The sequence below is a fragment of the Kogia breviceps genome, chromosome 10 (assembly GCF_026419965.1).
Source record: "Kogia breviceps isolate mKogBre1 chromosome 10, mKogBre1 haplotype 1, whole genome shotgun sequence".
Classification (NCBI taxonomy): domain Eukaryota; kingdom Metazoa; phylum Chordata; class Mammalia; order Artiodactyla; family Physeteridae; genus Kogia; species Kogia breviceps.
Window position 1 is genome coordinate 48,687,697 of NC_081319.1, and position 22,190 is coordinate 48,709,886.

A 22,190-nucleotide genomic window follows, 5' to 3' on the forward strand; every position below is an offset into this window, starting at 1 on the left:
AGGGGCCAGCAAGAAACAAACCCCTGCATGGCGGAGGGTATGGAGGGCTCAGTCTTTGGACTGTCACGGCCGACCCCTCCAACCCCAGAGGCCCACTCTCCCCAGAGGTGGACCTGCTGAGTGACCCAGACCTGAAAGCCCACTCACCACATCTGGTGAAGGCCACAGGCTTTTATTTTAGTGACCCAGGAGTCTCCAAGCAGGGTGTGCTAGGAGGGCCTCCCCGGGGGACTCATATACGTGTAGGGGAGGTGCCCGCAGACAGGCGTCTTGGCCACGTAGATGGAGACGGCAGGGCCGGGCTTCAGAAGAAGCCGAGCTGCTTCTTCTCCTGCTGCTGCCTCCACTTGGCCATGCTGTAGAACTCCTCCTTGGACTTCCCAAAGATATCTTGGAAATCAGAGTCTGAGAGATAGGACTGGGGTGGGGGAGAGGAGGGAGTGGGTGCAGAGGAAGGGTGTCAGCTGAGCCCAGAACCCTGTCCCACTCACCCAGAGGTGTCATCCTCTCCCACACTTCTGTGCCCATCACCCTATCTGGAACACACATCTCCCAGGGCAGCCTGCCCATTGCCAACCATCAGTGGGTCATGCCCTGGGCGCTGGCAGCTCAGCTTTATATGCATGATTGCTGGGGCGGTGAGTGGTGGGGCGGGGGTCTCAGGCATCCACCTCCTTGTGGGCCGGGTCCACACCCTCCGGCAGGTCCTCCACAGCCTGGTGCATCAGCTGTTCTCGGGGCAGGCTCCCGCTGGCCACGGATCTGGGGCTGCTGCTCCTGCCGCCCGCCTTGGGGCCCAGCTCCAGCTCGCTCTTGGAGCTGTCCTTGGAGCCCTTGAGGGCCCACGGGGCCGCCGGGCCTGCCCTGCCATTGCTTGGCCACCTGGACAGCTGTAAGTTGTTGACCTGCTGTCAGGAGAGGGGACTCAGGCTGGGGAAGCTGGGGGATGGGCTCCCATGGGAGGCCACACTGAGCCCACCCGCCCTCCTGCCCCCAACTGCCACCCCTGCCCTCTACCGGCGCCTGGCTCCTTCCTTGCTCATCCTGCCCTCTGGGCCATGCCAGCCGAGCCCATACCCCTGGGAGGCCCCAATACTCACTGCTGTTATCTCTGAGATGGCAGATACTGCTCCCAGGCCGCCCTCCACCACCTCCTCATAAGACTGATTGCTCTGGGGCAAGAATCAGGGTGGGGGCCGGATGGAGGGGCACCAATAGGACCAGATTCCCCACACACACTGGAGGTCCCTGGGCAGGGCAATGGCTCCCCCCACCATCTGCCAGGGCAGGCCCCTCTCCCAGGATTAGGGTTGGGATGGGGGGTTCAGGCCTCACTCACCGTCCATTTGTAGGGGTCCCAGGTGTGGAACCATCCAGTGAAGGTGGGAGGCTCGTGGCCTTGCTTGACCAGCACGATAGGCGTGGCCAGGCTCCTCCCTGCTGGGTGGGTCTTCAGGTACTCCTGGCTCCAGGCCACGGCCTCCTGCTTCCACTGGCTCGCAGCTGCCCCCAGCCACAGGAAGATCTGGGCCACAGAGGGGGCCTGGCCTTGGGTGGGTGGAGCTGACCACTTCCCTCCCAGCCCTGCCCATCAGGTGGTCTCAGAACCCGATGCACACATCCCAGCCAACCAGACCCACCCAGCAGGCTGGCTGCACACCCACACACCCATAACTGTGCCAGGAGGTGTCAGGCATGCATGTGTGCAATCAATCCACACATATTTACTGAGCAACGACTGTGTGCCAGGCAATGTTCTAGGCACGGGGGGACTCAACCATGAGAAAGACAGAAACAAAATCCCTGCTCTTGTAGAGCTTTCTTTTTGCTGGGGGAGACACAAAAATAAGTAAAATATGTAGTATATCAGATGGAGAAAAATAAAGCAGGGAAAGAAGAGAAGTGGGATGGTGGCGGGGTGGATACTGTCATTTTAAATTAGAGTCAGGGAGAGCCTTACTGAGAAGATGACACTGGAGTCAAGCTCTGAGGGAGGTGGGAGAGCAAGTCACATGTATGTCTGGGGGTAAAGTGTTCTGAGCAGAGGAAACAACCAGTACAAAGGCCCTGAGCACGCTGGCATGTTCACAGAGCGGCCAGGAAGCCATGGTGGCTGGAACAGAGTGAGCAAGGGGGAGAGTCGGGGCCGCTGGTCACAGGGCTGGGGGAAGGGCTTTGGCTGTGCTCTGAGTGGGATGCGAGCCCAAAGGCCTCCTTGCCACAGTAGTCACACAGAGTCCCAGGCACAGTGATGCAGATACACACACATATACACACACACGACCACAGATACACAGACACAACTGTCCACCACCACTCAGCCAGATGGCAAATCACAGCCATACACTGTCACCCATACTCACACATAGTTGCACCTAAGCACAGTTACAATGGATCACGCAGCCTGAAAACACAAGTAGCCTGAAACACCATCACATCCAGCCACACAGAAACATGATTACACGGTCACACGAATTCAGTCACTCAGGCACTCACACCTGCAGCTAGTTACATTGTCTCTCTCTCACAGTGTCACCAGTTATAGATGGTCTGGTCACTTATAGCCAGTTCCTTGACCACACAGCCATTACACACAGCTGCACACACACAGGCAAATGCAGGCACACAGACAGACAAATGACAATGAAAACACAACCATACAAAATTTATGGGATGCAGCCAAAGCAGTCCTAAGAGGGAAGTTCATAGTGATACAGGCCTTCCTCAGAAAAACAAGAAAAATCTCAAAATAAGCAACCTAACCTACCACCTAAAAGAATTAGAAAAAGAACAAACAAAACCTAAAGTCAGCAGAAGGAAGGAAATAATAAAGACCAGAGAGGAAATAAATAAACTAGAGATCAAATGCAGTCACACAGAGGCATCACGCACATGCGCATGCACGCGCACACACACACACACACACAGTCACTTTATGGCCACCCACTCGGCACTGACATGTCAGCCATAAGCACTCAGTTGCATGGACTCACATGCCCTTATAAGGCAAACGGAGTTACACCCAACTACACAACCGGTCACAACCACACATGAGTCCCAGACACACAGCCAGTCTCCCACAGGCTCCCTGGGTCACAGAGTCATCCCTGGTGTCTTATCCACAGTCACACAATTGCCCAGTCACTCAGTGTTACAGTGTCATAGATAGTCACACACTCACCCGTAGCCTTATATGCAGTCACATGGCTAGAAACACAAAGTCACACACACACTCAGTTACACAGGTGCAGACACCCCCCATTCGCACCCCAGCCAGGCACCCAGGCTGCCGCACCTCCTCCCAGGTGTCCAGTAACATGACATCATACTTGTCCAGGTCCTCTTGGCTAAAGAACACCACTTCCGTGAGGACCAGGGGGCCCGTCTGGATGGAGCACTCAAACAGTCGTGGCTGGAAGTCGGACACATCCTCGGGGAGCCTGGCCAGCATGGCACAAAGCCATGAGGGGCACAGAGAGACCTGGGCTTCTGACCAGCCTGGGCCAAGCCAGCCCGCAGCACAGCACCCCTCTACCGCCCCTCAGGGGCTGGGACACAATGCCTCCTGGAGCAGGAGGCACCTGCTCCCCTCTGAGTTCCACCCATCCCAGGATCCACTCCCAAACGCCTGCCCTTCTCTGGGCCTCCATGTCCTCGTTTCAGTGGGGAAAGCAGGTTAGGTAGTCTGTCTTCCCACAGGCAGCCGGGGTGCAAGCTGCCCCATGAATTTCCCGGGGAAGGAGCACGGGGAAGGAGGGGGTGGCTGGCTGAGTGCAGAGGGAGGGCCGAGCTGGAGCCCCGCCGCCCTGGGAGGGAGGAGCTGCTGGCCCCACCCATGACCGGGAGCCCAGGAGCCTGGCCTCAGGCCCAAGGTGGGAGGACAGAAGCCAGGCTGAGAGAAGGCGACAGCAGCACTTAGGAGCTCAGGAGACTTGGGGGGAGCACAGCGCATAGCTGGGCCGCACAGACATGCAGAGCGGCAGGTTCTCCACTTCCAGTTCCCTTTGAGGCCTCACTCTGCCCTTCCTTCCCATACACACCCTTATCCATTTACACACACCCCACACACTATTCTTGCACACTCCACACACGCTGTTTACCCATACGTCATATAACACCGGGGACACCACCCGTGGGGATTGTGAGGTGGGGGAATGCACTTTGCCCTCTGGCCCTCTGCCGATAGGATGGTCCAGGACGGGGACCGTACAGGGAGCACATTCGGCCAGCAGAGGGCGCCACCACCTTGCTGTCCTCGGCACCTTCATGCTCCAAGTTAGGGAGGAGGGAAGGGTCGGCTGTGCTCCTGGGAGCCCCTGGACTGGGGAGCCACGAGTTCTCAGCTCCAGTCTGGCCTCTCCACCTCCCTGTGTGACCCTTAATCAGTCACCCACCCTCTTGGGCCTGTTTCCTCCTCTGGGTCAGGAAAGCACCCTCCTCCCAGCCTTGTCACCTCTTGCGGCTGGGGTAGGGCGCCCGGCCCCCCAGGGCCTCCCAGAAGTGGGGAGGCTCCTGACCCTCCAGCACCATTTCCTTGTCCTTCCTGGAGATGACGGTGACCACTGTCCGTGCCATCTCACGCTGGTCACCGCTGCAGCCCTGGCAGACAAAGAGCTGGGTCACGCCCTGCACAGGGAGGGGCCTTCACCTCCTGCACCACATCCCCTACAAACAGGAGCCTGTGCAGAGCCACGCCTGAGTCACAGGAGCCCTGGGCTCGTGGCTGGGCACACATGAAAAAGTATCTCCCTTCCTCCCCCTCCTCCTTCTGTCTCCTCAGCTGATCAAGGTCACAGGGACCGGGACCCTCTCCAGGTCCAGAGCACAGGATGGGGACCTCCAGGCTTGGAGATCATTCACAGTTTATGCTGAAGATCAGAGAAAACCCTGGCAATCTGAACTAGGCCTCCTTTTCGCAAGAGACTTGGGAAGGGACACGGTCCCAGCACGAGGCAGGAAGGAGGGGAGGCAGCCTGGGCCTGGCCTGGCTCTGACCCGTGGATGCCCAAGTCCACCCATAACTTCCCCCAGGGCCCAGAAGGGACACTGTGCCCTCTCCCCCACCTCCCTCCGGCCTGAGGCTGGACTTGAAGTCAGCCTCCGCTGCAGAGTAGACCCTTCCCTAGCCTGGCACCGCTGCCCCAGGCATAAGTCAAGTGGTTATTGCTGGGGTACCTTCCCAAACCAGAGGTAGCAGAGGCCAGCTGTGGCCAGCAGGAAGATGTCGTTGGAGTTGAGGGCCGAGGCACGGGCTGGCACCTCCAGGGTCCAGGTGTTGTAGCTGTCGGTGCCTCGTATGTGGAAGAGCCTTGTGGCGGACTCTGGCTGCCCCTTCCCATCGTGCCCAGCGCTCCCCTACGAGAGGGCTGGGCCTCAGGCTGAGGCAAGGGCTCTTGGGGCCGCCTCCCTCTCCCAGTGGGGGCCAAACTGCCTCGGCACCCAGGGATCCCTCTCTTGAAGCCACCTCTGTTTTCTACCCTCTGAGTGTGGAGTGTGAGGACCCCATCGGTCTAGAATAGGGAACCAGGCCCTTTCTAAACAGACCCCTCACCCCATCTCCGAGGGGTCAGAGCATGGATTCCCCCAGGCCTTGAAGACAGAAAGTGGGGAACAGCTTTGCCTGTGTGTGACCCCAGGTAAGGCCCCGGCTCCCTTTCCGTTCCGCTTCGGCACTGTGAGCCTGTTCTGTGGCTGCCTCTGGGGATGGGGGAAGAAACTCAGGCAGGGGTCACCCTTGGAGCTCCTGGGCCTCGGACAAGCACCAGGAAGCCACGGGGCTACCGCTGGGCTCCTGACCTGCACAGAAGGTGCTTAGCACATGTGTGTAAGGGCCTGGGGCACACGGAGGAGTGGAGAGGCTGCAGCCACAGCAGCAAGACGGGCCCTACCTGGAAGATCACCAGCTGGCCCTGGAAGATGGCGAGGAAGTGAGGGGGCTCGCTGCCCATGGTCACGTGCTCCTGCACCAGCACTCCACGGTACTGGAGGTCCAGCTCCTCGGCATTGCTCTTCAGGGCCTTGATCTTGTGTGCGGCGGCCTGGAGGCCCTGCGGGCAGGGGTGGTGAGGGCCTGGCACGGCTCCCAGACCCCACTCTCACCTCCTCAGCTCTGGGGCTCGAGGGTGCCCTCCACCCTGCTCAGGCTGGCGCACCTGCCATAGGTACAGGATGTACTGGATGAGGCCCATCTTCTGGTACGTGTAGAGGACAAGGTAGCAGTTGCCTGCGCACAACTGTCCGTGATGCGTGGGGTCCACGGGCTGCCTGCATGAGTCCTGGATGTACCACACCTGAGGAACAGGGGACCAACAGGCAGGGGTGGTGCCTCCACCTGAACTAGCCCACCCACCCTGCGTCCAGCCAGGAAGGTCTCTGCAGCTGGGGGCATGCCTCATCTGTGCAGACAAGAGGCTCCCCCCGAGCTCTGTGCCCACCCTACACTCTGTGCTTCCCCCAGGGACCCCTGGGACCCACACTTGTGCCAGCCTGTTCTCAGCCAGGACTCTGAGTTGGTGTGTGGTGCCTGGGACAAACAAGTGGTGAGGACTCCAGAGGCTGCCCAGGCTGCCACATGCCACCCCAGCCTGACCCCACCAGCCACAGCCCTGCACAGCTGCTCTCTGTTCAGGCTAGGGCAGTAGAAGCTGGGCAGAAGAAAGGCCTTAGGGCTCTTGGAAAAATTTCCTTTTTTTCAAGTGTCACTTAAAACAGCAAACCCTGTTCAAAGACTGAAAGGGAAACACGTAGTCACACTTAATGTGATGTCCTGTTCCTGTGGGTAGCCGAGCATGGGCCCTGGAGCCAGGCAAGCCCTGGTTGAATCCCGGTCACCCACACTGGCAGTGAGACCTTTCTGAGCTTCAGTCTTTCCCACCTGTGAAGTGGGGGTTACAGCGCTCACCTCGACATGGCAAGAAACAACATCTGGGCATCCCGTGGCCACACAGAGCCTGACAGCAGTCTCTGGAAAAGACCAGAGCACCGAGAATCCTGCTTCTGCAGAAGAGGCTGACTGCAACCACTCGCCTCCAGGAGCAGCACTCACCTGGCAGCCAGGCCTCCTGGCTCAGCGCCCCCCTCTGGCTGCCTGTCCCCGAGCCTGCTGTGGTGGTGGGGGGGGCTGGGGACATCCCCTCCCTGCCTTTGTGCTAGGGGCCTGGGCTGCAGACCCCTCCTTCGTTCCTCCCTTGCCCTTCTCTCCGCTTTCCTGTTTCTCCTTTTCTCTCTCTAGCTGGCTGCCCCTCTGTCTCTCCCTGGGTACCCCATCTCTCCCTGACCCCCTTTCTCCTCTCCCTGTGCCCTCACCCCTCCCTGCGCTGCATCCCATCCCCTCCTTCCTCTATTAGGTCTCCTCCGCCCTCTCTCTCATTCTCAGTCTCCTCTTCTTTGTCTCTCCCTGTCCCCCCAACCTGTCATCCTCTCTCCCTCCTCCCCCTCCTCCCCATCTTCTCCTATCTCAGTCTTTCCCCACTCACTGCCACTGTCCATCCACAGTAGGGCAAATGTCAGAGGGCACCTTGGAGAAACAGTATTTTCTCTGGCCTCGGCCTACCTGGAGAACTAGCGCGCCTCACACAGGCCCAGCTGTCCTGTTCCCATAAGCTCTCAGTGCCCGCACACCAGCTTTGGGGCCGGGGGGGACCACATCTTTAGCCCCATTTTACATATAAAAAACTGAGCCCTGAAGGAATTAAGGGCCCTGCCTGGGGGTGACCCAATTAGTCAAGATACAACCCTGCCCTGTACAGAGCCTGGAAGGAGCCCCCAACCCCTGCATCTCCCAGAACATTGGTCTGAGACCAGACGGGTGGCTGACAGGGTGTGACTCTGTGTTGGGCGTGTGGGGCTGTGATCATGTGTGATGTAGAGTTTGTATGCTTACATGTTAGCAATTGTTTGAATAAGTGCAATCACAAGGTGTATGTGTGTCTATATTATAATATGTATGTGTCATACATATGACAAAAGGGCACAATTAATTGTCTGAATGTTACTGTTCTGGGTGCCATGAGTGTTACCGAGTAAGTGGCCGTGGCTGCGTGGGACTGTAAGCGTGATGCGTATGAGCTGGAGGGGCGGAGGGTGCGTGTATACGTACACATGCCCCGTGTGTCCCTGATTGTGTGTAGATGTGCACCTGGGCGTACCTGGGTCACTTTAGCAGTCATAAGGTTCACCTGAAGACAAAGCCTACACCTGTGCGCCCATCTTCCCCCGGCCAAGCCAGTGCCCCTCACCTCCACCTTCCCAGAGCCGTCGTCCACCATCCTGAGCTGGGCCGCCAGCTCAGGATGGCTGTGCAGCTTGCCCACGTCCAGTTTCACCTGAAGTAATTTACCTGAGGGTGGGAGAGAGGGTGTCACTGGCGACGTCTGCCCTGTCTCAGACTTCACCTCGCCCAGCCAATCACGCAGGAAGCTCCCTCCGGCTACGGCCCCTCACCCTTCCCGTGGAGATTCTGGGCCCCGCCCCGGCCCCGCCCCTCCGGCCCCGCCCCGCCCCGCCCCACCCATCGCTCAGGAAGCCTCTGCTCGGAGCTCCGCTCCGCCATCCGGCCACGCTCCCTCACCCTTTCCGCGGAGGTGCTTGTTCTTGCGCTGCTCCCCAGACCACGATCGGAAGAGTTGCTTGAACGCGGCCGACTCGGCGCCTTCGTCCACCACCTCCACATTGGTGTAGCTCGGGTAGCCCTTGGCCTGGATGAAGCCCTGGGCGGGGGGGGGCTCTGTCAAGCGTGTGGCCCAAGGGCCCACTGCTCCGCTCCACCCGCTGGACCTGCCGCTCACGCTGTGGGGCCAGCCAGTGCACTGAGCAACGTTAATTAACTGAGCTCATGACTGGTTGAAGGAGCTGGCTCCGGCACTACCGACTTCTCCGAGGTCCCTGATGACAGGCAGGGTCCCGTCAGTCCGGGCCTCGGGAAGGGCCAGCTATGACCACCCGTCAGACCCCAGGCAGAGCCCTGCCGCCCCTCCTGGAAAAGGAGGGAGCACCCAGTGCTTGGCGAATCCTCAGACCTCAAGGCGGGTCCCCCACATCCCCCTTTTACACATGGTTTCTTGGAAGCTATCTGGTCCTCCCCCATCAGGGCCCCCAAGGCAGGCCACAGCCCGCGGTACCCCAGAGAGGGGCCCTGTGTTCCCCCTCGGACAGTTGGGCAGAGCTGTGTCTCCGCCCTCAGACAGGGCGGTGGGTCTTCAGGCTTAGACCCCAGGGCAGGGTTATGTCCTCCTCAGTCAGGCAGGGCTCCCAGGGCAGGATGTATCCCCCTTCTGGCCCCAGGGCAGGACTACCTCTCTCTTTAGACCCCAGGACATGGATGTCTCCCAGCTTAGGTTGCAGGGTAGGGCGGTTTCCTCCCGACCCAGGAACCAGGGCAGCACTATGTCCCTCTAAGACAGGGCCCCATAGCCTCACCAGAGCCCTGCTGAAGGCAGCCTTTTTCTCCTGGAGGCTAGTCATGCGTCCCTGCCACACGTAGATCTTGAAACCACCCTGGTCCAGGATGTAGCAGTTCTGGGAGCCAAAGTGGGGCTGGTCAGTAGGTGGTCCAGACTGGGTTGGGCTTGTGCAGTGGGTGGGAAGATGGACGGGATGGCTGGGGCCAGGCTTGCCTCACCTCCCCCTGCAGTAGGTCTTGGGCCAGAGGGCAGGTCGACAACTCCTGGATCACCACATCCTTGCCCTTCTCGTAGACACTAGGGGACAGGCATCCAGATGTGGGCAGCTCAGCTCCTCCCGGGCCTGGCTCCACTCCAGCTACCACTGCCCCTCGCACCTCCAGAGGCAAAAGGCTTGGGGGCTGGGGGCCCAGGTTGAGGTCTTCACTGCAGCCTTGCTGTGAAGACTTAGGCAGCTCCCCGGCCCTCTCAGGGCCTCAGTCGCCCTGTCTGTACAATGCGTTCTCAGAAAGGCAGCCACGCAAGAGCACAGGCTGGGTCTAAGGTCCCACATGGCCTGTCCCAGAAACCCATGAACCTTTTCTAGAGGGCTTCCTAGAGACACCGTGTTATTGCAGTAATGCCGGACATACACGCCTGGGCTATTCCTATTCCACCCACCCTGCCCACTCCCAAGGTCTGCTCACTGGTAGAGGCGGACATTGGCCTTTTGCAGTTGGTCAATACTCTTGCTGGGCATGGCGGTGTGCAGGTTGCCCACTCTGCAGCCCAGCACAGCTTCCATGATCTGCATGAGGTCAGTGGCTTCAGCCTCATCATCCACCACGCCAATCTGTGCACGGCCACCACGCTCCCTGTCCTGGAGGCTGCGGGTCAGGGCCAGGCCCTGCGGGACAGGACCTGGCAGTCAGAGTATCCCCAGAATGCCCCCCCTCACCTCTCAGACAGTCCAGCCCAGAATCCTCCTGTCACTGCTCAGCTCCCAGAGGCTGGGGGCCAGGGGAGGTTTCCCCTTATCCTGGCATCCAGGGGTACCACCAGTTCAGGATCTGGACTCAGTTTGTAGGTGCTTCTCAGCTTCTTAGGCGAGAGTGAAGCCCACCTCTTGGGGTAGCTGGAGGATGGGCACCTGGAGGACCACCCCTCTCCCCGAGCACTGCACCCCTTAGTTCCCGGGGCAGACACTGACCCGCGCCTTCTCGGCAGTGCTGGTTTGGGGCCCATTCCACTGGATCATCATCTTGCCCAGGTCTAACAGGAAGATGTCACTCTTATTAAAGCTGTGCCAGGAGAGCTCCACCTGCCAGAGCCAGGGGTCAGGGAGGGAGACAGTGTGTCATACCACCCGCACCCAGGTGGAGGGGCACTGCAGCCTGTCCTTGCCCACGTGCGCATAGCTCAGATGTGTCACTTATGTGCATGAAGCTGCGTGCAACTGGGTGTACGTGTGAGTGCAACACCACTCTGATGGTGTGCAGGCACGCATCCACGTAAGCATGTGAGACCTTGAGCGTCCCTGTGGATGTGGCTGGGTGCATCTCTGGGCACGTGTAACCGTAGGTTATGCTGCATTTCACAGGGTGTCCGTGACCAAGTGTGACACTTCTCACTCAGTCAGGTCTACAGCAGTACATGTGTACACAGACACATGGATGCAAGTGGGGCGCAAGAATCAGTTTATCCACATGGGTAGATGTGTGCGTAGGTGAACATCAAATGTGAAGAAGTGTATGAGCTCCTGGCTGACAGTGCATGTGTACCTGTGTGGGGGACAGTGCGTTAACTGTGGAAAAGGGCAATTATCATCCCAATGCTTTGGAGAGTAAAAGTAGGAGCTCTGAATAATTATGCCAGGCTAACAGGCAAAACCTGCGGCTGCATGGTGGCGCTGCATGACCGGGGAAGTATGATCACTAAATCTGTGGGTGACACTGCGTGAGCCTGGGTGGGATTGTCTGTGAGTCACAGAGTTGCCACATACCATGCAGACAGTAACGTACACAACTCAGTGTCACCATTCACATCGCAGGCGTCCAACTCCTGACTGTTCATTACACTGATGGCAGCAAACTGTCTTGTTCTCACAAGATCAGTATTTTCCATCAATATCCTGACAGACGGAAGTAAGGGGCACTCAGGTCTAATTTGCACAAGGGCACTCTATGGACCGAGTGGCATTAGGGCTAACAGTGGAGACACTGGGTGTGCCTATGGGTGACAATTATGATGTGTATGAGAATGTGGGGCTGTGCACCTCCCCAAATCATGCTATTTCCCATTGTGCTGCTTACCAGGGCCATCCAGGTGCATCATCTCGTCTGCCTCACCTCCCTAGTTCTCAGTGTGTCCATGGGACAGATGAGGAAACAGAGGGTCAAAGGAGCTGTGGGAGGGGTGGGGCTGGAAGCCTGGCTCTGCCTTCTCTCTCCTCATCAGGATGGGCCATCAGGGAATGCTGACCCCCCGCGTTTCCCCCACTGTCCCCACCACCCTCCACACTTCCCTACACTTCAGGACATGCAGTCCAGCTGAGTCCATGGTCAGGTGGCATCCCTGGCAGCTCTCACCTCGCTGGCTGACACGTGCTTCCCTGCTCTGATGTGCAGCAGTCGCTGGATATTGTACATGTTGGTCTCCACGTGCTTGAGGGCAGAGGCCAGGCCTCCCTTCCGGTAGCTGAGGAGAGCACGGGGTCCCATGTGAGACCATATGCTGCCATGCGCAGGGGTGAGTGCAGATGTACGCACCCGCATGCACGCTTGTGGGGACATACATGTGCCTGTTTAATACATGTGTGCAAGTAGATATGAACACATATGTATACAAGCATATGGGGGCAGTAACGTGCATGTGTTTATCCATGTGTAGATATGTGGACACATGAATGTATATATACATGTATGCATGTGGGGTATAACGTGTATCTGTTTATCCGTGTGAATACAGATGTGCGTGCATGGAATTCAGACAACCGCGTATATGTGTGTAGGTGGACATGAATACTCACCGATGTGTGTGGGTGCCCATCTGTAGATGGACATACATGGGGTGGTGTGTTTTCTGCATGTGCATGTATACATGTGTGTGTGCATTTATGTATATACTATTTACATGTATCAGGTTCAACAGAAATGACTGAATACTGTCAATTTCCTATGGTTCGACCTAATATATTGTAATTGTTAATTAAATAAATATTTGAAGCAATTTACAGCAAAAGACATATTTCTATTGGGCAAAGTAACAGAAAAGCAAACTGAAAAACAACACTGGGATCCACTCCTGGGTATACACCCAAGAGAAATGAGAAACATATGTCCACACAAAAACTTGCATACAATACTGGATGGTGAGTAAACTTACTGCAGTAATCATCTCACAATATATGTAAGTCAAACCATTATGCTGTACACCTTAAACTTATACAGTGCTCTGTGTCGGTTATATCTCAATAAAACTGTGGGGGAAAACTACCCAAAACTTGTATACAAATGTTAACAACAGTATTACCCATAACAGCTAAAAAGTGGAAACAACCCAAATGTCCATTAAGTGATGAATACATAATTAAAATGTGGTATATCCATAAACGGTGTTGTATAATTCTATTTAAAAGGTCCAGAAGAGGGAAATCTATACAGACTGGGGCAAAGGAGTACTGGGGGAAATGGGGAGTGATGCTACAGGGTACGGGGCTGCTTCTGGGGGTGATGAAAATGTTCTAAAATTATGGCGATGGATCCCACAAGTCTGTGAATACACTAAAAATCACTGAATTGTATGCTTTAAAAGGGTGGGTTGTATGGTATGACTTGTATGTCAATAAGTTGTTACCTGCCCCACCCCACCCCCACACTGTGATGAGGGAGACAGTTGCCCCAGGCCGCCAGCCACGCCGCGGCTCCTGCCCCTCCCCGCCCCCTGCTCGCCTCACTCACATGATTCCAGGGCGGAAGTAGCTGAGAAAGCAGGCGGATTCGTGGCCCTGCGCCTCGCGGTGCTGCACGGTGGCGCCACCCAGCGCCTCCTGTAGGTGCTGCACGAAGGAGCCCGCCGTACCCTGCGCCTCCACACCCGCCTCCTTCCCGACCCAGTAGTGCAGGTCTTTGGGCGCCCCCGATGTGGCCTTCAGGCTCTGGGGGATCTAGGGCCCAGGTGTTTTGCGTCCGTATGTGTGGTGAGGGGCTGAGGTCCCAGGAGTGGGGTGGGGCCCGAGGGCTGGGGCGGAGATGGGAGACCGAGGTGGAGGATGTACTAAGGGCTGTGGGGAGAATGGTCAGGTGCTTCCATCGACAGGAGATGGAGACCGGGGAGGGAAGGGTGAAGAGGCCTCAAAGGCAGCAGCCTTCATATGGGATGCGATTCTTGGGCTCCCAGCCTGCCTTTTGCCAGGGCGGAGCTTAGTCTGCCCCATGGAACACCCAAAGGGCCAGCCACCACCATCCCCCACCCCCCAGATTCCCGAAGTGCTCACGTGCAGGACGATGTAGCAGTGCTCCTCAAAGAAGTTCCCATAAGCCCGCTCGGGGACCGGCACCATCTTAAGGTTCTGGGAGAGGAAGGTGCCTAGTGACAACTTGGGAGACCCCGTTCCCCCCAGCCATGACCCTGTGGGGTAGGGGGAAGGAGCTCTGAGTGGGGGGCGAGAGAAGCCTGGTCTGAGAGACCTGCACACTGTCTTTATCACCAGCTCTTCTGTCCGGTCGTGCGGCTCACCTCAGTGATCCATATGTGGAGGTCCCTGTGGCTCTCGATGGCTGGGAGGCCCCTGTTGGTGTCCATCCTAGATCAGGAAAGAGTGAGGGAGGGAACAGGAGCCAGAGTCCTCAGGCCCTGGCCGCCTGTACTCCGGGCTCTAAGCAAGAGCTCTCCCCCCACACAGCTCTCCAAAGACCCTTCATCATAGCCTGTGCCTCTCATGAGGAGGGCTGCGTAAACAAAAGGGCCAGCACACCAGGACGGGTACTGCAGATGTCGGCACAGAGGCTTTGCAAACAGGGACCTGCCTTGTCATCTGTGCTTGTGCTCTTGAAACAGGGCTGAGCTCTGTGGACAATGATAGGCTTTGAGTCTGTGGACAACCTCTGCAAACAGACAGGGAGTTTGAAACAGGCTATGCATACAGACACAGGATCTGCAGCCAGGGACAGTCACTGTAGACAGTGATAGGCTTGCAGTCAGGTGAGGGCTCTGCTAGTCAAAACAGGTGCTGTAGGCAGCGACAGACTCTGCAAACAGGGGCAGGCTCTTGAAGTGAGACAGAATCCTGTAGACAAGACAGGCTCTGCACACCAGGCAAATAGGCGTAGGTCTTTCAGACAGTTAGGAGATAGCCATACAAAGAGACACAGCACCTGCAGAGAAAAGGGACAGCTTCCTCAGACCCAAGAAAGGGATGCAACAGGCACAGGTTTTCCTGACAAAGATGAGTTCTGTTGACAGGGACCACCTTTGTAAGGATGACCTACGTGAAGAGACACAGACTGGACCCAGGGAAATTCAGACAAGCTGGGCAAACAGGCAAAGGTTATGAACACTGAGAAAGGTTCTACAGACAGTCCCGGGTTCTGCAGGTATGGAGGAGCTTTGCAGAACTGGGAAAGGCTTTGCAAATGTGGATGGGGACAAATCCTTAAGACAGGGACTCTTTGCAGAAGGGACAGGCTTTGCAGATATGAACAGGCACATAGATAGGCAAGGCTCTGCAAAGAGACATAGCATCACCAGTCAGAGAAGTGCTTGCCAGACAGAGGCAGGCTCTGAAACAGGCAAAAGCTCTCTAGGCATGGTCAGGCTCTGCATGCAGGGACAGCCTTCGGAAACAACCTCAAATCCTGCAAACAAGGAGATCAGAACAGTCTGGGCAAGCAATCGTGAGCTCTGCAGAGCAATCCGGGCTCTGCAAAAAGACACAGGCTCTGCAGACAAAGCCTGTATAGACAGAGACTTGGCAGATTGGGATAGGTTTTGTAAGCCCACACAGGCTCTGCAAACAGACAGCCTCTGTTAACAGTGACAGTGTCTTCAGAGAGGGCAGGATTTGCTGAAAGGAGCCGGCCAGGAAATCAGCTCCATGTTCCAGCACAGATGCCCCAGACATGGGCAAGATCTTAAAACGGGGCTGGGGGCTTCTCTGGTGGTGCAGTGGTTGAGAGTCCGCCTGCCGATGCAGGGGACACGGGTTTGTGCCTGGGTCCGGGAAGATCCCACATGCCACGGAGCGGCTAGGCCCGTGAGCCACAACTACTGAGCCTGCGCATCTGGAGCCTGTGCTCCGCAACGGGAGAGGCCACAACAGTGAGAGGCCTGCGGACCACAAAAAAAAAAAAAAAAAAAAAACCAAAAAACGGGGCTGGGTTCTGTGGAGAGCCCAGGTTCAGCAAACAGGGACAGGCTTTAGAAAAGGATGAGTTCTAGAGACAGATAAAGGCTCCATGAATAGGGACAGGTTCTGTTAACAAGTACACATGGAATTAGGAGTAGACCGTGCAGACAGGCATGGGCTCTGCCAACAGGGATGTGCTCTGTCGAAAGACAGGGGTGCTCCCAGACACAGTGACCCGTAGCGGTGAGAAACTCTTAGTAGGAGTAGAGCCTGCAAGCAGACAAGAGTTTCTATCCAGGGAAGTTCAGACAAGCTGTGCAAATAGGCAAAGGCCCTGAAAAATGTCACAGACTGTATAAATAGGGCTCAAGTTCTGCAGACAGAACAGGCTCTGAAATAGGAAAAGACTCTGTGAACAGGGACAGAGTCTAGAGACAGAGATACTCCCTGCAGAGGAAACAGGTTCTGCTGACAGGGCCAGGAACTGTAAACAGACAATGCTTTATAGACAGGGACAGTGTCTTTAGGCAGAAAGATGTCCCAGCCAAGGGCACGGGACAAGCTCGGGATTCAGGGATAGGCTTGCGTTCAGGGCCGCTTCTGCAATAAAACCATATCTTATCCATGAGGAAAGAGGGACAGACTGTTTAAAAAGACCCAGGTTCTGAAAAAAGACACTCTCAAAACAGGATCAGGACAGAAAGAAGCTCTGCAGATAAGACAAATGTTCTGCAAACCCAGGACAGACTCTGCACACACAGACTGTCTCTGAAGGTGACAGACTCTGCAGCAAGTGACAGGCTTAGCTAACATGAGCAGTTTGCATAGATCAGACCAAAACATTCTCAAAGTCTTGAAACAGAGCTGAACACTTAATACACACAGATTGCAAACAGCCACTGGCTCTGCAAACAGCAACTTTGCCGTGCTCTGTGGTTCTCAGTGTGCACAGGAGAGAGAAGCGTGGAATGAGAGGGATCTGGGGAAGAGGGGGGCTCTGGATTTTGTTACATGTCGGCAGGTGACTCTCAACGACCCCTGGCTTCCCTGCACCCCTCTTTCAGAAACCTCTGCGTGAGGTTTGGTCATTCCTTCATCCGTGGAAATTCTTTCGACATGTAACCTAAATCCTGCCAGCTGCAACTTTTCCTTCTTGCTGCTGCTTTGCCCAGTAGACTCAGAAGTCCCTTCTTTCCAAATTTCTCACTCCTAGTGGCCCTGGTGCGGTGTTCACTCCTCTCCCCCACCCTCTCCACTCCACTCTAGCCATGCTGTAGCAGAAGCAGTGATTGTGACAACCACCAGGGCACAGGCAGGCAGTGACCAGAGGTACAGACTAGGAGCTGTAACTGTGAAATAGTGACAGAGTGACAGGAAGATTGGTTGGCTCAGTACAGGGGTCACCAGGGCTCCCTGTGGGGCAGGGAGGTCAGACTGTGGCCAGGAAGTTGGGACTGGGCTGGTTGCATGGGGTGGGGACAGCATCATCCTCAGGGAGCTTGGAGGGTGCCCGCATATCCAGTGCCAGCCTGCGGAGCCAAACTCTCAGGCTCCCAGGGCCCGAGGCCTCATCCCATGTAACCTGTCTTCCAACTGGATTCTGGGGGGACCAAGAAGGGATGCTCAAAGGGTGGGGGCCCTCTCTCCCCAGCACCCTCTTCTTTCCTCCAGGCAGTCCCTTCTCTCTCAGGAGGCCCCTGCCCTCCCCAGAGTGCCCCTTCTGACCCACCAGGCTTTCCCACCCAAGGGTGTCCCCTCTTCCCCTTCCATTACCCACCCCAAGTGGGGACCCTCTACCAGGTATCCTCTCCTCCTACTGGAAGCCCCCTTCTCTTCCCTGGGGGCTCACTGCTTCCAGCCGTGGCCCCCTTCCTCTCCCAGATGTCCAGTTCCTCCTCTGAAACGCCCTTCTGTCCCGGTGCCCCTCCTTTTCTGGGTGCCCTTTCCTCCCCCCATGCATCCTCCCTCTCCCCAGTGCCCCCTTCTCTCCTGACTGCCCCTCCACCACCCTTTCTGTGCTCCTTTCCTCCTCCAGATGCCCCCTTCTTTCCCCTGGAGCCACCCTCTCACACCCCTTTCCTTCCCCAGTGCACCCTCTCTCCCCTGGCCTCCTTTTCCCTTCCCTGGGTTCCCCTCCCACCCAGGGGCCCCTTTCTCTCCCTCGGGGCCCCCTCCTTCCACACCCCCACGCCTCCCTCTACCCAGAGCCTCCTGCCTCCTCTGGTGCCCCTTTTTCTCCCCTAGGTGTGTAACTTCCGCCTCCGGAGGATCCTGCGAAGGGGCAGACCCTGAGGTCACTTTGCCCCACTTCCGGGGAGGGGGAGGGGGGTGCTGCCTGCTGGAGTGGGAGGAACGGACAGGGCCCTGGCCCCAGGTGTATGGACTCTGGGAGACAGACACGCCCCCTCCATAGAAAATCTGACACTTTGTTGCCCCTGAGGGTCGCTCTGGTCGCAGCCTTCCTGCCTCCACCAGTGTTCTCACCTGCTGGGCTGCCCGCTGCCTTCCCAGTTCTGCCGGCCCCTCAGCAGCCCCAAGCCCAGTGACCCCATGTGGTACACCCGATTTGGGCAGCCCTCCCCACCCTGGCCCCCCGAGTCCCCTCCCTGCCCGGCCTACCTGCTGGAAACTGCTCACTCCTTCACCCTGCCTGTGGGCAGTGCTGGGCCTGGCTCGGGTCCAGGCCCTGCCCACTGCCCTCCCCAACACTGTAACTGAATCCCTGTTCCTGCCCAGCAGGACACGCCCCAGCACTTGTCGGGCTGGGGCATTCACACGTAGTCAATCAGTTAGTCAGTCAACAAATATTGACCCAGCTCTCTGAGAGCCAACCCCTTCCCCTGGCTGGACTGCCAGGCCTCACCTCCTGGGTACCGGTGGCCAGAGAGAGCGGGGGATGGAGGCCTGGGCTGCACCAAGATGTGGGGTGTGGAATCCACTGAGACTTCCCTTCTGAGAGTCCCTGATCCCTGACCTCCAGAAGGCCAGGCCACCCCAGCAAACTTTAGGAGGAAGCAGCACCAAGGCTGGTTCGGGGGGTGTCAGCAGTCTGGCTCTGTGAGACCCAGGTCACTTCAGAAGGTGGGGGAAGGTGGCCAGGGCTCCCTCCTGCATCTCTGCTGCCCTCCCCACCCCAATTCGGGCTCGCTGCCCGGCACAGCCCTCCCCAGGGAGCCCTGATACCCATCGTGGGAGAGGCCAGTCCAGCCCTTGCAGGGAGGGAACACGTCGCTTCTTCCACGCCTAGGCTGCCCCATCCTTTCCTTCCTGATTGTGGGGTGGGGGAAGAGCTGGAAAACAGAGACTTCCAGAACCTCCAGGGGCACAGCGGTTAAGAATCCATCTGCAACGCAGGGGACACGGGTTAGATCCCTGGTCTGGGAAGATCCTACATGCTGCGGAGCAACTAAGCCCGTGCGCCGCAACTACTGAAGCCCACGCACCTAGAGCCCATGCTCTGCAACAAGAGAAGCCACCACAATGAGAAGCCTGCGCACTGCAACGGAGAGCAGCCCCTGCTCACCGCAACTAGAGGAAGCCCACACGCAGCAATGAAGACCCAATGCAGCCAAAAATAAATGAATAAATAAATTAATTTTTAAAAAATTCCTTAAAAAAAAAAGCTGCCATTGGTCCCAAGACCCTTTCCCCATGTCCAGTCCTCACCCCCACTGCTCTCTGTCACAGGGTGGGGGGACTCCAGGAAATCTGGGTCCAGCTGTGCCCAGGAGGACCTACTGCCGGTGTGTGACTGTGTTTAACAGATAGAGTTACTGGGTCCCTGTGTGTGAAGGGAGGCCCGTGTCACAAGGCACTTGGCCAGTCCCTGTGTGTGTCTGTGCGTCTGCCCTCGTGTGTGGGAGAATGCCTTTTTGAGCCTCTGTTCGTTTTTGTGACTGTGCGTGTGCGCCTGTGAGGTGCCTGCGTTTGGCTCCACCTCTTTGCCTGTCAGTCACTTCTCCCCACCTCATCTCAGTTTCTCTCTCAGTCCAGGATGGTTGGTCTTTGTTCTTCATTCCCTGGAAATGGCCCTTTCCTAGTCCCCAGAGCCCAAAAGCTGGGGGTTGGCTCCCTGTGTTCACCTTACCTTTCCCCTCCACCAACCAGGAACTCCGCTGACCAACCCTTCCTTTTGAAACCTCCCCCAGCCCAAGTTTTCTCCCCACAGCACTGGCCGCCTCCTTTGGGGCCTTTAAATGTCAGCAGGCACAAGCCTTCCCTCCTTCTCCCGTCTCCTTTCTATTTTTTTTCTCAAGTTTCAGTCCCCAGGCTGTAAACACCATGGAAACGCTCTCTTCTGACCCCAACTCCCACCCCTCCCGAACTCCCCCAGCCTCCATCTGTCTCTTTTATCCGGTCCCATCTCTCCTGGCACGTCTGCCCTTACGCTTGACATCCACGCCAGGCCTCTCTCAGATATACCTCCTCACAGCCTCCGGAAATGGCAGGAACATCCAGTTGCTCAGGCCCCAAATCTGGGAGCCATCCCGGGTTCCTCTTCTCCCCTCACACCCAAGCAGACTGGCCAGCGGCTGGTTCATCTTGTCCCCTGAGCCTGGCCAGCCCTCTCAACTCCTGCCCTGCTCTGGGAAGCAGCCTCTCACACCAACTGGCAGCAGGAGCTTCTCTCTCACATCCATCCTCCTGCCATAGCCAGAGGGATCTTTCAACCATAAATCAGATCATGCCACTCCCCTGCTTCAAACTTTCCAGAGGCTTCCCTAAAATCAAATCCCCTGTTGCCTGTCCCTCTGGCTGCATCTCCTATCACTGTCCCCAGTTCTCACTACATTCCAGCTACAGGATTCTGGTGTCTCTTAAGATGCCGACCTCATTCTAGTCTCTGGACCTTTGCACTTGTTTCCTTTGCCTGGAAGCCTCTCCCCTACATCTTCCCGTGGCTCCCTTTCCACATTCTGGACTCAACCAAAATGGCACCTCCCTCCGCCCTCGTTGTGGGCAGCACACCCCACCTGGCACAATGCAGCCTCAGCAGCTTAGTGGTGGGGGCACAAGGACCTCTCCAAGGCCCCTCCCCTTAGACTTCTCTGGGTCTCTAGGAAGTCTCTCATAACTGCCCTACTCCAGAACCGCCCCACACTGTAATCTGTGACCCAAGGCTCGGAGCGGTGGCAGTGGGCCCAGGGCCTGGCCTGGGGTCCAGATGAGCAGCATTGTTTTGTGTCTGGTGTGGACAACCTCCATGGGATCAGGCCCTTGGCATAGAGAGAGGAAACTGAGGCCCAGAGCAGTGATCACAGGCACTCAGTATGCTGCAAGGACGAGAGGGTACCCGGCCTCTCCCTTCATCCTCCGGAGCAAGAATGGAGCTCTGTCAACCCCTCCTCCGGTTCGGCCACCCTCCCACGGATCCGGGATTGGAGTCACAAGGGGACTGAGCCTGGCTTGCCTCATCCAGCACCGCCCTGGCCATGTCCCCCTCGTACCACTGACCTCTTCCTGCCCCGGGACTCCGCGACCCGCCTCCACCCTCGCCCCGCGGGTTCCCAGGGTTCTCAGCGCTACTCTGTTCCTCCCCGCCTCCCCCCCCCCCCCCCCCCACCGGCTTATCTCCGAAGGCCCAGCCCCCTCGGCATCAGTGTTGACAAAGGCGTCGGGGAGCCTGGAGTGGGCGGGGCAGGCGCTGGATGCCAGCCACGGCTCAGGTCCCGCCCCTCCAGGCCCCGCCCCCACGTTACCTGCGCTGTGGTTCCCACCTCGGCGTCCTGGTGTCCCAGGTCTCGTCCGAGTCCCTCCCAGACAGGTGCAGGATGTTGCCTCTGGTGGAGACCGGGTCCCAGGTGGCGGGGAGGTGCCCCCCTCCGGAGCGCGGACAGGACCTGGGCCGGGGACGGGGCTGCCTGACTAGTGTCTCGGATCCCACGGCCTGGAAACGTCCGGTCCTACGCCCTTGAGGAGAGCGGCCTTGGGTCCGCGTGGGTCCCCTCCCGCCCCCCCCCCCCACCTGGCTGCAGGCCGCGGAGGAGCAGTGACACAGTCAACGGGGCGCGCACGGTCCGAGAGCGACTCCTCCGAGGGCGCCATGGGAACGGCCAGGGCCCGAGGAGATGGAGCCTGTCCTGTGCCTGCGTGCGGGGGCCACCACTCTAATGAGTCGTGTGGAGTGCCCGAGGCCGAGGACGGTCCAGAGAACAGCCCTAGGTCTCTGCGAACGAGAAGGTGTCATTGCCTTGCGTCTCCGTGGCGGGGTATGCGTGGCCCTGCGCAGCCCCCGTGCACCCACCCCAATTAGACACAGCAGGGGCCAGGATGGTACCCTCCCTACCCCCTCCTCCCGCCAGGTGAGGTGTTCCCGGTGGCTTGTGCGATCCACTGCTCCAATGTGAAGTGGGGGTAGCTACTCTGCTCCCCACCTCACTGTAAAAGCAGGGAGCTGTCAGGCAGCTGGGGATCTTATTGGGACCCCCTCCTCACCTCTGCCTTGGGAAAGACTCCCAGTGTCC

General features: G+C 57.7%; 1 protein-coding gene across 11 annotated transcripts; it reads right to left on the minus strand.

Moving 5' to 3' along the window:
• Window positions 1-156: 156 nt before the first annotated feature.
• VILL (villin like) lies at window positions 157-21,843 on the minus strand. 11 transcript variants are annotated; one of them, XM_067005696.1, is made up of 21 exons: window positions 21,692-21,843; window positions 21,426-21,566; window positions 14,118-14,184; window positions 13,876-13,950; window positions 13,340-13,545; window positions 11,969-12,077; window positions 10,591-10,701; window positions 10,088-10,287; window positions 9,620-9,698; window positions 9,418-9,516; window positions 8,570-8,708; window positions 8,238-8,338; window positions 6,153-6,290; window positions 5,889-6,047; window positions 5,176-5,355; window positions 4,454-4,599; window positions 3,296-3,440; window positions 1,340-1,525; window positions 1,101-1,172; window positions 672-890; window positions 157-418 (listed from the first exon to the last, which is right to left on the minus strand). In XM_067005696.1, the coding sequence occupies exons 1-21, from the start codon at window positions 21,769-21,771 to the stop codon at window positions 305-307; spliced, it is 2,766 nt and encodes a 921-aa protein (XP_066861797.1). In that variant the 5' UTR covers window positions 21,772-21,843; the 3' UTR covers window positions 157-304. The 11 variants fall into 11 exon arrangements, with proteins under 11 accessions (XP_066861797.1, XP_058933256.2, XP_058933255.2 ...); XM_059077273.2 differs by having other exon boundaries at window positions 672-905; XM_059077272.2 differs by having other exon boundaries at window positions 672-908.
• Between the last annotated feature and the right edge of the window lie 347 nt (window positions 21,844-22,190).